Here is a 13604-nt window from a genome sequence, read left to right as displayed (position 1 = left end):
ACCAGAGCAGGCACTCTGTTGTGGACAGGAAAGTAGAAAGGTCCATGTCTGTGCATGGAAGGACTGGGACAGGCCAACACCAGGGCAGGCAGGAGAGTGAAGGAGCCAGGTGACTGGGTCCTGTGGTGAGAGTGGCCACCTGAGTGGGTAGAGCCCCCAGTTCCAGGTTAGGCAATGAGGAACATGGGTAGGCTGGTCAGGTGGCAGGAATCGTTAAGGGCTCCGTGGCCACAGGTACCCCACACTGAAGCCACCTCTGCCGCTGAGTAGGCAGATGCCCCAACTGATTACTTCAGCTCCTCCCAACCACACCAAGTTGCCCCGGGCACCTGCCCCTCCACTTCCCCACCCCTACCCACAGTGACTCCTGCCCAGAGAATGTCCAGCCCTGGCATAAAGGCCCTGGGCTGTCCACGAGTTGCTGTCAGAAGGCTGCACAGTCCAAGATGGGCTCCTCGCGGGCACCCCAGATGGGGCGTGTGGGAGGGCAAGGAATGATGGCATTGCTGCTGGCTGGTCTCCTCCTGCCAGGTAGGAGGCTGGGGACCCTGGGAGTGAAGGAAAGCAGGGAGAGGTAGCAGAGGAAGGATGCAGACACCAGGTCAGAGGAGACTGGAGGGATCCAGTGGTGGGAGGTGGGAGGAAGCACCATCCAGGGAGAAACCGGGAGAAGATCTGGCAAGGGGGAAGGGCAGGGACTCTGGAATCTGATGCTTCAGTCTGAGGACTGCTCCTCACTGCCTTGTCACTCCAGGTAAGTTACGTAAATCTTCTGAGCCACAGTTTCTGAGACTCTAGAACAGGGTTAATGATAACACTTAGCTCTAGTTTCTCTGAGTCTCAAATTAAATAATGTATGTATGTAAGTGCTTTGGAAATTCTAGAGGGTTGGGTTGTATAAATGTTGGTCATTGTTGTTATTGCTATTATCAATTATTAGAACACTGGAAGATGAAGACTGTATATTTAATAGTAATAATTGTTACCATTTATAGAATGCTTTTCATGTGCCAGACACTATTCCAACACTCTACATTAGCACTTTTATAAAAAAGCTTATTTATTTATTTTGAGAGAGACAGAGAGAGACAGAAAGTGAACAGGGGAGGGGCAGAGAGAGAGAGGGAGTGAGAGAATCCCAAGCAGGCTCTTTGCTGACAGCATGGGGCTTGGACTCACTAACCGTGAGATCGTGGCCTGAGCCAATATCAAGAGTTGGACACTTAACAGAATGAGCCACCCAGGCACCCCTACATTAGCACTTTTGATCAGAAGAACTGTATGAGAGATTTGTTATTCCCATTGTACCCCTGAAGACACTGAGGCTAGGCCAATTTAGTAGACTGGCTCAAGATCACAAATTAGAAAGCAGTAAAGCCAGGCTCCATCCAAACCAGGGTTTTGCTGTTGACCACCAGGTATTTGCAATGATGCTGCCCATGGCCCCGTGGGTGGAAAGCAGACCATGTGGCTTGGCGGAGCAGAGAAGGAGAGCAGGAATTCTCCATGATTAGTGAGGCTGAATGAGGGAGGCTGCAGGCAGAGTTGGGATTTGGTGTGGAGGGGGACACAGAGAACTTCTCTTTGAGGAGAGAATGGGGACATCACAGACTGAGGAGAAACTGGTTGTTGGTGGACAGATTTGACCTCTCCAAATGTATAAACTAAAGCTCAGAGAGGTTTAGTCACTCGCTAGTATGAAACTCTGCTCACACTGCTTGGGACCTTTAGGAGCTGAGTGGAGAAAGACTGGGGGTAAGGTGAGCCTGGGGTTAGAAGCAAAGGGTTGGTTAAAAAAAGAAGTGGTTTCACATCTGTCAGGGATGTAACGACAGGAGACTGGGGGGCAGGCAGGCATGGTGTGATAGCTGGGTGGGGAGAGAAGGAAGCTGATAATGGTCATGAGCCTGGGAGGAGGGTTCCATCTTCGTGTCCCTGGGCTGTGCCAGGACAGCAAGGGTGGCTCAGGGTGCGGTGTCCTGTCATGCTGTACCAGCAGGTTCTGAAGCAACAGTGGGTGCCCCCACATTCTGGCCCCCACCCAGATTTCCTGGCGTGGGCAATGCTGAGATGGGAACAGAACTCCAACCCTTTACCCAAGCCTGGACCCTCCCAAGGAGGCTGGTGACTGAATCTTAGTCCCCAAGTACCCTAGCCCTTACCTTAGTCCCTCTACCACTGGCTTCCTCTTTTCTCAGTCTCGTTTGTTACTTTTCCTTTCCTTCCCAGTCCGTTGTTGTTTGTCTTGTCTTCTCTTTCCATTTGGTCCCTCAATCTTACCTGGGATTCTTTCCCTCAGGACTTATGCCCCATCTTGAGGAGTCTCTGTCACTCCCATGCTTTGTCTCTCTGGGGTCCTTCCTTTTGGACCCATTAGCTCCTATTTCTTCTCTGTTTCTCTTATCTTTCTTCAATACCTCCTGCTTTGGAGTCTCATTTTCTTTTTCTCTGGTAGATGTTTGGCTTCTGTCTCTGCCCCCTCCCAGAACACTGAAACTGCCCTACCTTTACAGACAACAGCCAGTTCTCCCTTCCTTTTCCATCCCAAGCTCTCCCTGGGCTCCTCTCAGAGAAGCCAGAGAAGATGACAGATGGGCTTGAAAGAAGTCAGAAGCAGATGACTCAGATGGGCTTGAAAGCTGAGGGGGCAAGCCAAGCCACTCTGGCCCTTACTAACCACTACTTCCTCCTCAGGGACCTTGGCTAAGAGCATCGGGACCTTCTCAGACCCCTGCAAGGACGTGCGTATCACCTCCCCCAATGACCCCTGTCTCATTGGGAAGAGTGGTTCCAGTAGCTTCAGTGGCCACAGTGGCTCCAGCAGCTCCAGCAGTTCCATTTCCGGTTCCAGTGGCTCCAGTGGCAGCTCTGGTGGTGGCCCCAGTGGTTCTGGTGTCTCCAGTGGTGGCTCCAGCGGATCCAGTGTCGCCCAGGGTGGTTCTTCAGGATCTTCGTTATTTAAGCCAGGAACAGGGTATTCCCAGATCAGCTACTCCTCAGGATCCAGCTCCTCCCAGTCGGGAAGCAGCTCCTCCCAATCAGGAAGCAGCAGCAGCTCCTCCCAGTCGGGAAGCAGCAGTTCCCAGCCAGGGTCTGGCTCCGCTCTACCAATCAGTGGTGATTCTTCCCGCTTACTAATAAGCTCTTCCCAGTCTGGAGAAGGCTCAAGCTCATCTGTTTCCCAAACTTCCTGGATATCCAGCAGCGGTGGCCAAAGAGTCAACTCTAACTTACGCCCTTGTAATTCAGATGTCTCCGACTCTCCCTGCAGTGGGGGGCCCATCGTCTCACACTCAGGCTCCTACATCTCCAGCTCCCACTCCGTGTCAGGGGGTCAAAGGCCAGTGGTGGTGGTGGTGGAGCAGCATGGCTCTGGTGGCCCTGGATTGGCTCAAGGTTCTCCCTGTAGCAGTGGTGGCCTTCCAGGCAAGCCCTGCCCCCCTATCACCTCTGTAGACAAATCCTATGGCAGCTATGAGGTGGTGGGTGGCTCCTCTGACAGTTATCTGGTCCCAGGCATGACGTACAGTGGGGGCAAAATCTACCCTGTGGGCTACTTCACCAAAGATAATCCTGTCAAAGGCTCTCCAGGGGTCCCCTCCTTTGCAGCTGGGCCCCCCATCTCTGAGGGCAAATACTTCTCCAGCAATCCCATCATCCCCAGCCACAGCTCTTCTAGTTCCAACATCTACCCATCAGGAGCTTCCTCGGCTATTGTGTTCCAGCCAGTGGGCTCTGGTGGGGTTCAGCCTTGTGGTGTTGGCTCTAAGGGGCCCTGCTCCCTCTCCAGTTCTGGAGTCCACAGCAGTTCTAGCGTTTCCAGCAGTTCATCCTTCCATCCCTGTGGCGGTGTTTCACAGGGGCCCTGCTCCCCACCAGGCACTGGCTCCTTTAGTGGCAGCTCCAGCTCCCAATCCAGTGGCAAAATCATCCTTCAGCCCTGTGGGAGCAAGTCCAGCTCTTCTGGTCACCCTTGCATTTCTGTCTCCTCCTCAACATTGAGTGGGGGGCCCGATGGTTCTCCCCAACCTGATCCTTCAGCTGGTGCCAAGCCCTGTGGCTCCGGCAGCTCTGGAAAGATCCCCTGCCGATCCATCCGGGACATCCTGGCCCAAGTGAAGCCTCTGGGACCCCAGATAGCTGACCCTGAAGTTTTCTTACCCCAAGGAGAGGTACTTGACAGTCCATAAGTCGTCCTTTGCATATGTGCATGTGTGGGCATACACGTATATACACACACACCATCTCTCAGTTGGGAGAAGTCCAGGGGCCCAGGCATTGGGTTAGCTCAGTTTCCCTCCTCCTTCCCAAGAGAGCTGTTCTATTTCCTCCATTGCTCCAATATGATAGACGCCCCTTATCACCTCTTTTTTCTTCATCTTCCCAAATTGTAGACTCCAAATCCATTTCCTCATTCTCTCCTACTGTTTAGATTCCCCTTGTACTATAGTGCCCTCCCTGCCAGATAACCACTCCCTAAAATTTCCTCTGTCATTTCTTTCAGATAATACAATCCATTAGTTAACCTTACCATTCAGATTTTTGCCTGGGAAACCCCTGAAATGTCTCAGAGTAACTCTGGTTCCTGAATAAGTCATGCCCACTCTCCTTATTCGCCAAATAAAGCATAGTAAGTACAAACTGTTACCTGAAAGCAATGACCACTTTTCACTGACCTCCCTTTGCCATCTGGTCAACCAACATGCCATGTCATGGGGTTCTCACACTCCCAATTCCACTGTCACCCTCCACTATAGAGCTCATCACATCTGCGAGTTCCCAATGCTCCTTGACTCTCTAGATCTCCGTCTTAGACCCCCTTCCTGCCTGCAATTTCCCTCAATGCTCAGATGCTTCCCTGTGTGAGGGAGACACCAGGGCATGCTCAGAGACTGAAGTAGGCTTCCTGCTCTCTCTGGACCCTGGACAGATGGCTCAATAAACTGTGTGAACTAGATGCAGACTTTTGCCTTCTTGGAGTCCTTTAGGCCCTCATAGGGCCTGAGGAATGCACTCCTATGCTTCTAGAGATCCCCGTGTCCCCCATTTTCACTCATAAGTTGGACCAGTATTTCTCTTATACTTTATAGCTCCTCCCACAAAGGAGGAAAACAATAAATATTTGTTGAACTGAAAGCAGAAGGTGGTCTCCAAAATCCTTCCTCCCTTTTCTTTCCTCTCTCACTGCTCCAGGAAATCCATTCTCTTTCCACTCCCTATTCACCCTGGGGTCTTCTCCTCTCCCTATATGGGGCCCTAATTATTCTCCATCCCCCCTCCATGTAGACTCCTTCTTTCCACCATTATTTTGCCTCATTTACTAGATGCCATCCTCTCTGGGAGTCTGAGCATTGGTTTCCGGGTTTCTGGGGGCACTTGGGACCTTGGGAAGGCTGGAATACAACAACAAGACCAGATTCCTGGTGACTGAGTGTGAGCCCAGGTGGGCATTATTCTGGGAGCTGGAGGTGGAGAGAGTAAAAGACAGAGAGGAGGGGAGCATGACAGGGAGCACAGCCAAGCATGATGACTCACTAGCTTACATAAAAATGCCCCAACCCATGGTAGAACAGAGTCAAGTGTCCTCTCCACCTCCATACTCTTGCTGCCTCTGCTGCAGTTCTAGAGTAAGATCTATGGGAGGTGAGAAGACAGAGAACTATAGTGGAAAATGGGAGTGGCCTCTTTGGGAGAAGAGAGAGAAAGCAGAGGGTGGTGAGGGCCAGACAACTGTGTTTTAGAGACTGGGGCAGCAGGTGAGGGTTTGGGGGGGTGGGGAGAGGGAGGAGGCTGAGGCCAAGGAAGTTCTTATAGCCCAAGGAGGGGAGAGTAGGCTATGCTTGTCCCTTTAGGAAGGGCCTCACCACAAAGCACAAGCCACCTCTTGGAACCTCTACTTGACTACAAAGGAATTTTTCCCAACCCTAGGATCTAATTCATTCCCTCCTATTGGATAGTGTTAGCTGGTCCCAAATTTAGGACTATTATTGGAATTCCAAGTCCCAATCACCAGAAATGTGTTGCGTTGATTAGAAATGACCTGGGGCAGCTGAGCCACCTGCAGGGTTGGCTGAAGACAGAGAAGGGCTGCAGAATTGTCCTGTTTCTTTCATCACTGGTGAGTCACACTTGGCCTGGCATCTAGCCCTGGACTGCAGCCAATGAAAGGCATCAAGGCCCTTAGAGGCTCCATGCACCACAATTGAAGGATGGGTACAGACTCTGATGTGAGGATTCCTCTAGTCTCTGGTGTGGTCAAGGTCAAGGGCTTTTGGAAATCTGCTGGATGTCACTCAAAAAGGACACTGCCCCCCACCGGCCAGTTCTGAGGAGGAGCTCCCATTCATCAGGGGCTGGGGATGAGGATGGAAAAGGAAAATCTAACAGCTTATTTTAGACTTCATGTAACCAGGGAAGTCTAGTCCAGGTGCTCCTGGAAGCAACAGAGAAAATGAAGGCATTTAAACACTTTTTATTGTAAAATTTTCAACATATTTAAGAGTAGACAAAAGAATTAATGAAACCCTATGCTTGCACCACCCAGCTTCAGTTATCAATTCATGGCCATTTGACAACATTTAAACATCCTCCTGTACTGTTAGTTGGGAATATCTACTCCCTTTCAGTATTTCTTATATTCTGTGGACCCATTTGACCATCTGTGGTAGGCAGAATGGTGTCCTTCCCAGCACCACCAAAGGATACCCACATCATCTCTAGAACCTGTGAATATATATATTAGGTTACATAGTGAAGGGAAATTAAGGTTGCAGACATAATTAAGGTTTTTAGCTGACCTTAGAGAGATTATCCTGGATTATTTGGGTGGGTCAATGTGTAATCATAAGCGTCCTTAAATGTGGAAGGGGGAAGAAGAAAAGGTCAGAGTGATGCAATGTAAGAAGATCCTGTTGTTTTTGGCTTTGAACATGGAGGAAGGGACCATAATCCAAGGAATGCAGGTGGCCTCTAGAAGCTGGAAAATGCAAAGAAATGGATTCTCCCCTAGAGCCTCTAGAAAGGAACACAGCCCTGGTGACTCCTTGATTTTAACCCAGTGTGAACTATGTTAGCCTTCTGATTTTCAAAATTGTAAGATAATAAATTTGTATTGTTGTAAAGCCGTTAAGTTTGTGGTTGTTACAGCAGTGGTAGGAAATTAATATACCATCATCTCTTTTTAAAAATTTATTTATTTTATTTTATTATTTTTTTAATGTTTATTTATTTTTTAAATTAATTTATTTTTTGTGTTTATTTATTTTTTGAGAGATAGAGCCCAAGCAAGCAGGGGAGGGGCAGAGAGAGAGGGAGACACAGAGTCTGAAGCAAACTCCAGGCTCTGAGCTGTCAGCATGGAGCTCGATGTGGGGCTCAAACCCATGATCTGTGAGATCATGACCTGAGCCAAAGTTGGACACTTAACCAACTGAGACACCCAGGTGCCCCTATTCATTTTATTTTTGAGACAGATCACAAGCAGCAGAGGGGCAGAGAGAGAGAGGGACAGAGGATCTGAAGTGGGCTGGGTGCTGACAGCAGAGAGCCCAATGTGGGGCTCAAACTCACGAATGGTGAGATCGTGACCTGAGTCAAAGTTGGACCCTCAAAAGCTTAACCGACTGAGCCATTCAGGTGCTCCCAATACACCATCATCTCTTAAGGATGGAAACCGGATCATTTCCTTAGATACAAGGTGTCATTTAGGAGTAGCCTCTCTGATGGGGGGCATTTCTGCACTGCACAACTCCTGTTGGTTGGGGTCAAGGTAAAGGAGCTATAGGGATGCATGAGAAAGGGGTGCTGGAAGAGAATGATCTGGATCCCAAAGAGAAAGTGAAGAGAATCAAGTGTTTCTATTACTGAGAAGGCAATGAAGATACTGCGACCCCAATGGCAAAGATCCTCCTATGCTTGGTGTAGGGAGCCAGGGCAGGGTAGGACTGGCAATCAGTGATAAGCTGTGAACCAGGACACTTGGGTCAGGAAGGGGTGGGGAACTTGAGGAAAGGATCTGGGAGTGGAAACACCCAGCTTCCCTGGGACATTCAAGTGGCACCTGTTGCCACAGACTGCATTAGGAATGAGAGTGGAATGTAAAGACTTATTATTTGCACAACCACTGGCTCAGCTTGTTTCTGCCCCACTGAGAGCATAAAGGGCTGGTTGTCTTGGTGCAGAGGGAAATGTTAGAGCTGAACAAGATGCAGGGCTGCATGGTGGGGAGCAGGGCTCTTCTGGGCCTCTTTCTTCTGATCTGTCTTCATTTCCCAGGTATGGAGGCTGTGCCCAACCCTTGCACCAGAGAAGACTGGGGACCCCAGCAGAGCTGGAATTGAGGGAAGGGGTAAAGGCAGGAGGGTCCCTTGGGTCCCTGGGGAAAATGAAGGGGCTTGGAGCAAAGAGAACCAGGGAATTATGGAAGGCATTGGAACCAAACATCCAGTCCCTTGGCTGTCTCCTCTTCCCTTTTCCTCAGGCTTCTTTGCCCGAAGCATTGGTGCAGTGGAGAAGAAAGTTCTCCAAGACTTGGGAACCAGCTTACCTCTGCTTGAGCAACCTTCCTTGACCAGCCACTCCAACTCTGAACTTCCTCAGCCAAAGCCAGACCCTGGGCTAAATGATTTAACAAGTGTTCCTCTGAAGCCCAATGATTCTCCATCAGATGGCTCCCAACCTGCAAGAGGTTCTGGGGTTCAGAGGTGGCCCCCAACTGAGGAGCTGCCCTCCATGGATCCCTGGTCCTTTGAGGATCGTTGGCAGATGAGGGCTGCTGCCACTGAGGATCACGTGGGGGAAGTGCTGCCTGAAAAACTGTCTTTCCTTCCTGGTGCTGTTGCCCTCCCTCTGGGCAGAAGTCTTTTGCCTGCAGGGTCCTCTGCACGCTCCACAGGCCCAGTACCTGAGGCTCTACTCCTCCACCAGGACTCTGAGTCTAGATGGCCACTCCATTCTAATGTGCTGGGAGCCCAGAGAGAAATCCTTGCCCAACGCCCACCTTCTCTTATTAACAGGATTCAACAGCCACTGCTGCCTGGGCATCCCTGGGGAACCCTAAATCCAGGTGTGTCCTGGGGAGGTGGAGGTCCTGGAACTGGATGGGGAACAAGGCCCATGCCACACCCTGTAGGAATCTGGGGTATCAATAGGCAATACCCAAGTACTAGCTGGGGGAATCTTAACCGGTATCCAGGTACTAGCTGGGGAAATCTTAACTGGTATCCAGGAGGCAGCTGGGGGAATATTCATCTACGCCCAGTTATTAATAATCAGTTTCCTCCCAGAGTTCTCCATCCTACTGGCTTTTCTTGGAACATCCCAGCTGGCTTCCCCAGTCCTCAAAACCCTGGGTCACAGTGGGGTTAAGAGAAAATCCTAAGTTGGAAATCAGAGAATGGAGTCCTGCTCCCTCCCCTTGCAGTATGAGCTAAATCAAGATTCAACCAGTGTGTTTTCTAGCACCATCTCAACTTTTCACTGCCTCCCCTGTTCCCCAAATGCTGATCTCCAATAAAACACAAGCAATTACTAAATTTGCTCATTCACTGTGTCTTTGTTTCTGGGTGCAAAGTAAAGTGAGTTTTGTCCATTCCCATTTTCTAGCCATGCCCATGTCTCTCTAGGATCTGCAGACACTCTCTTGCTGTCCCCTATTCTTTGCAAAAGATCAAAGCCTGGATGTTTGAGGGTGGAGCTTCATGGTCTCACCCTGGTGAGGTGAGAGAGCTGGTTCCAGAATTGTCCTGAAATCTGAAGAGGGGAGAAGGGGCAGCAGGACTAATTGAGATGGCACCTGTGACAGGAGGGAAGGGTGAGGTCCAAGAAGTTAGTACTACAGCCAAGTGGGAAATGAATACCCTTTGATTCAGAGAATAAGAGTCAGAGAAATTCATTTTTTGTCTCTGCTTACCTATTCTTCCCCAGAAACACAAGCTTCTTGGAAACAGAGGATGCATTGATCTCTTCCCTTACATGCATCACTTGGCACATTGTGCCCTAGAGAACCAAGACTTTGAACATTTGCTGAATGAATAGTACACCTCAATAAAGGAAGAAAGTAAAGGGAGAAGGGAAAGGGAAAGAAAAACCTTGGAGTCAACAATCCTACCTGCAGCTGTGTTTGCAGCTTTTATTACCAGTTGATGACACAGTCTCTTCTGGTCACACAGTTTTCTCTCTGCCTGCCCATTGGTTTCCCTGGAGCTCAGCACCCTGTACAGGAGTTGGAGTGAGGCAGGGAGGGGCAAGAAGTGCAGATGGAGGTTAGCAGGAGCTGGCTAGGTGTGATGGGGTTTCCAGAAGGGCACACTCCTGGTGGCCATGCCATGTCTTTCCCTGTGCCATGCATGTACTTCACCAGAGTGATCCAGGCATATGTACCCTCAGATAGTGTGGGGATCACCCCAGGTCCCAGGAATTGGTTAGGCTGTGGGTAGGAAGTAGGAGAAGAACAAACACCAGAATTGGAGAGATGGGGAGCTGTGTGCCTGACTGTGAGATGGGTGTTCTTAGAGAGAGTTTTCGGATCCCGGTGTCTGCCACAATACTCCATCTTGTTCCAAGAACTCCTTCTCAGGGCACCTTCCATTACCAACCATACTCCCTTTTGTATCACTTTAACCTCGCTCCCCCAATTCTTTCCCACCTTGGACTCTTGGTTTCTCCCTGTTCTGGGGCAGGTGGTTCTGTTTTCAGCATCTCTCTCTCTCCCACGAGGCCAAGCTCATTCTCTCAGGCTTGGGGTCTCAGTTCTCTCTGTCCTTCTTTCTGGTTAATGATCTGCACTTTTAAATTCCAAGTCAGAGGGGTGGCTGGCTGTCTCAATTGATGGAGGATGCAACTCTTGATTTTGGGGTTGTGAGTTCAAGTTCCACATTGGATGTAGAGATTACTTTAAAAAACCAAATTTCAGGGGTGCCTGGGTGGCTCAGTCGGTTAAGCGGCCGACTTCGGCTCAGGTCATGATCTCCCGGTCTGTGAGTTCGAGCCCCGCATCAGGCTCTGTGCTGACAGCTCAGAGCCTGGAGCCTGTTTCAATTCTGTGTCTCCCTCTCTCTAACCCTCCCCCGCTCATGCTCTGTCTCTCTCTGTGTCAAAAATAAATAAACGTTAAAAAGATTTTTAAAAAACCAAATTCCAAGTCAGCACCCCCCTCTTCTGTTCCCCATACTTCCTAGAGTGTAGGCACCATGTGTCTATTTTGTTCACTTCTACACCCGTAGCACCACAGAGTCTGGACCAAGGGCTGATCAGTGTACCCCTCCCCACCCCAACTGCCCATTTTGTCTCTTCTTATACCTTATCCTGAGCTACAGAGCTGCACACCAAGTCTAATCTGTCCTCCTGTCTGGCCTTCCCAGAGCCTCACTGACATTTCCTTACAAACCCCACATAGCACTTCTCAGCTCATAAAATGCTCTGTACACTCCATCATTTAGCCCTCATTACTCTCTGTGAGGAAGGTATTACAAGATGAAGAAACTGAGGCCCAGAGAGCTTAAGCAATTTATACACGTTTACATAGCTAACAAGTGACGTAGTCAGTGACTCAAACCAAATTTTTAACATGATCTGTCCAGGGAGTGTACAATATGCAATTAACAAAAACCCGCGTAACTTTTATTGAGTACTTACTATGTGTCAGACCCTGGATAGGGTGCTCTCACACACACCCTTCCAGCTAATCCGCACAGTTCCATCAAGTAAACACTGCTGGGCTCACTGTACAAGTGGAGATACCAAGGCTCAGAGAGGGAAGAGAACCAAGGCTTGCACAGAGGCAACACTGAGCCAAGGGAGTGGTACTTGCTGCTGTTGGAGGGTCCTGGGTAGTTGTGGCCAGCCCTGCCAGAGTGGTCTTTGCCTTAAGGTCAGTTGTTGCTTAAAAAACAAAAACTAAAAACTGAACAGGGATAGGTCAGTAATTGCTGACATGATAAAGGTCCCAAGGTTTTCAGTGGGAGTTGCTGCTAGTGCACTGATTTTTCCGTGTTTATTAGTAGTTCATTGTTGGAAGTGGCAGCTGGAGCAGCAGGAGTCATTTCTCTTCTAGGAGGGAAGGTGCTGAGGTATGAAGAGCACTCATCTAGAAGTCAGAAGACCGAGGTTTCCTTCTGTGTGTTCACCCAGCCTTCTCTGCCATGTCAATGTGAGGTAGTCACTTACCTCTGTGGACCTTAGTTCTCTCATTTGTAAAGGGCAATGAAAGAAGATATCCTGTCTGTCCCACAGAGTTGTCATGGAGTTTAATTAAGATCATGACAAAGTGCATTGGAGACTGAAAACTCCAAGCACAGCAAGGGATTGATTATGACACAGTACTTGGTCCCACTGAGGCAGTCCCAGTGGGACCATGCAGAAGGATAGTTCTGACCCCACTGTAGGAGGCTTGTCTGGTGAAGTGGCCATAGCTGACTTTACAGTTGATTGTTGAGGCTGGTGTGATGGTTCCCAATGGGAGTTACACTTAAGAGAATTTTCCAAGATCCAGGAAGGAGAGTTGGCTTCTCATTTAAGCACCTCATTCCCCAGAGAAACTGTGTTCAGTCAGATGTTCTTTTTTTTTTTTTAAGATTTTATTTTTAAATTACCTCTACACCTCAACATTGGGCTCAACCTCACAACTTCTAGATCAAGAGTCTCATGCCCTACTGACTGAGCCAGCCAAGAGCCCCCAGATGTTCCTTGCTTACACACATACTCTTGGCTAATAGTAATAGCTCCTTTATCATATATTTATCACAGACAAAATGTGTTACAGGGTTATTTCCATTCCAACAATTCTAGGATGTAGATAAATAAGTAAATAAAAAAATAAAATTTTATTATTTCTATCTTATAGGTGAAGAACCTGAGGCTCACAGGTCACACGGCCAGTAAGAGGTGGATCTTGGTTATGGTGCCATTTAGAAACTGCAAACATGGGTGGGCAGACTGCACAGACCAGGTCAAAGCAAAGCTCTCCAGCCCACACAGCTTCATGGCCACCTTCAGTTCTTTCTCCAACAAATCCACTCTCACCCATCTTTTCATGTCACCTGAAGGCCAGCAATCAGGGTTGGGTTTTCTTTCTCTAAGACCAAATGCTTACCTCTTGTGTTCCTCTTATTGGAAAGACATCCCCTATTGTCTTCTTCCTATCTCTTCCTAGGTCAGCATTTTCTTTTTGCTGTCAGAAAACTGGTGAACATACCCTGGAGACACCTTTACTAACCCATACTGCTGCGTGTGAGAGTAAGCGCACAAGCCCTCAGGAATATTGATCACACATCAGGGTTTCCACATAAAGAGCAGCCTGGTCATGGATGCCTCTACGGTCCAGGGAAGTAGGAGCAGAGTACGCACTTCAGGTCTCAGAGAAGTGGTTGTGACCAGCGTAGGAATGGCCACTTTCATGCTTTCAGTAGCAATGGCTCTTCTACAGGTTGTTTAGGCCCTGTGTAGACAGAGATCAAGGGGGTGGATACGGTTTAACCCAATCTGGTAGTTAAGCTGGTGCTATAGGTGTTATTTGTTCTAAAGGAGCAGACTAGACTGGTATGAAAAGATTTCTGATCCCAGAAGGTGCCCACCTTGGCAAGCCCTACTGTGGAAATGTGGGAGAA

General features: G+C 49.0%; 2 protein-coding genes across 2 annotated transcripts; both read left to right on the top strand.

Annotated features, from left to right (window-relative positions):
• Positions 1-446: 446 nt before the first annotated feature.
• Positions 447-5038, top strand: CDSN (corneodesmosin). Its single transcript, XM_060615041.2, has 2 exons — positions 447-531; positions 2695-5038. Exons 1-2 carry the CDS (start codon positions 447-449, stop codon positions 4188-4190), a joined length of 1581 nt encoding a protein of 526 aa, XP_060471024.2. The 3' UTR covers positions 4191-5038.
• Positions 5039-8123: 3085 nt separating this feature from the next.
• On the top strand, positions 8124-9521 carry CB2H6orf15 (chromosome B2 C6orf15 homolog). The gene is made up of 2 exons (XM_060615040.2): positions 8124-8274; positions 8480-9521. The coding sequence occupies exons 1-2, from the start codon at positions 8187-8189 to the stop codon at positions 9364-9366; spliced, it is 975 nt and encodes a 324-aa protein (XP_060471023.2). The 5' UTR covers positions 8124-8186; the 3' UTR covers positions 9367-9521.
• The last annotated feature ends 4083 nt before the right edge of the window (positions 9522-13604 follow it).

Source organism: Panthera onca, chromosome B2, assembly GCF_046562875.1.
Source record: "Panthera onca isolate mPanOnc1 chromosome B2, mPanOnc1 haplotype 2, whole genome shotgun sequence".
In the NCBI taxonomy this organism is placed as follows: Eukaryota; Metazoa; Chordata; class Mammalia; order Carnivora; family Felidae; genus Panthera; species Panthera onca.
The sequence above is the reverse complement of the archived record's forward strand: the minus strand, read 5'-3'. Positions and strand labels throughout refer to the sequence as shown.

Bases quoted from the DNA above. Each gene is read 5' to 3' on its own strand.
- CB2H6orf15 (XM_060615040.2), top strand. From the start codon at position 8,187: ATGTTAGAGCTGAACAAGATGCAGGGCTGCATGGTGGGGAGCAGGGCT. The intron at 8,275-8,479 runs GTATGGAGGCTG...CCTTTTCCTCAG, and splicing joins GATCTGTCTTCATTTCCCAG to GCTTCTTTGCCCGAAGCATT.
- CDSN (XM_060615041.2), top strand. From the start codon at position 447: ATGGGCTCCTCGCGGGCACCCCAGATGGGGCGTGTGGGAGGGCAAGGA. The intron at 532-2,694 runs GTAGGAGGCTGG...CTTCCTCCTCAG, and splicing joins GGCTGGTCTCCTCCTGCCAG to GGACCTTGGCTAAGAGCATC.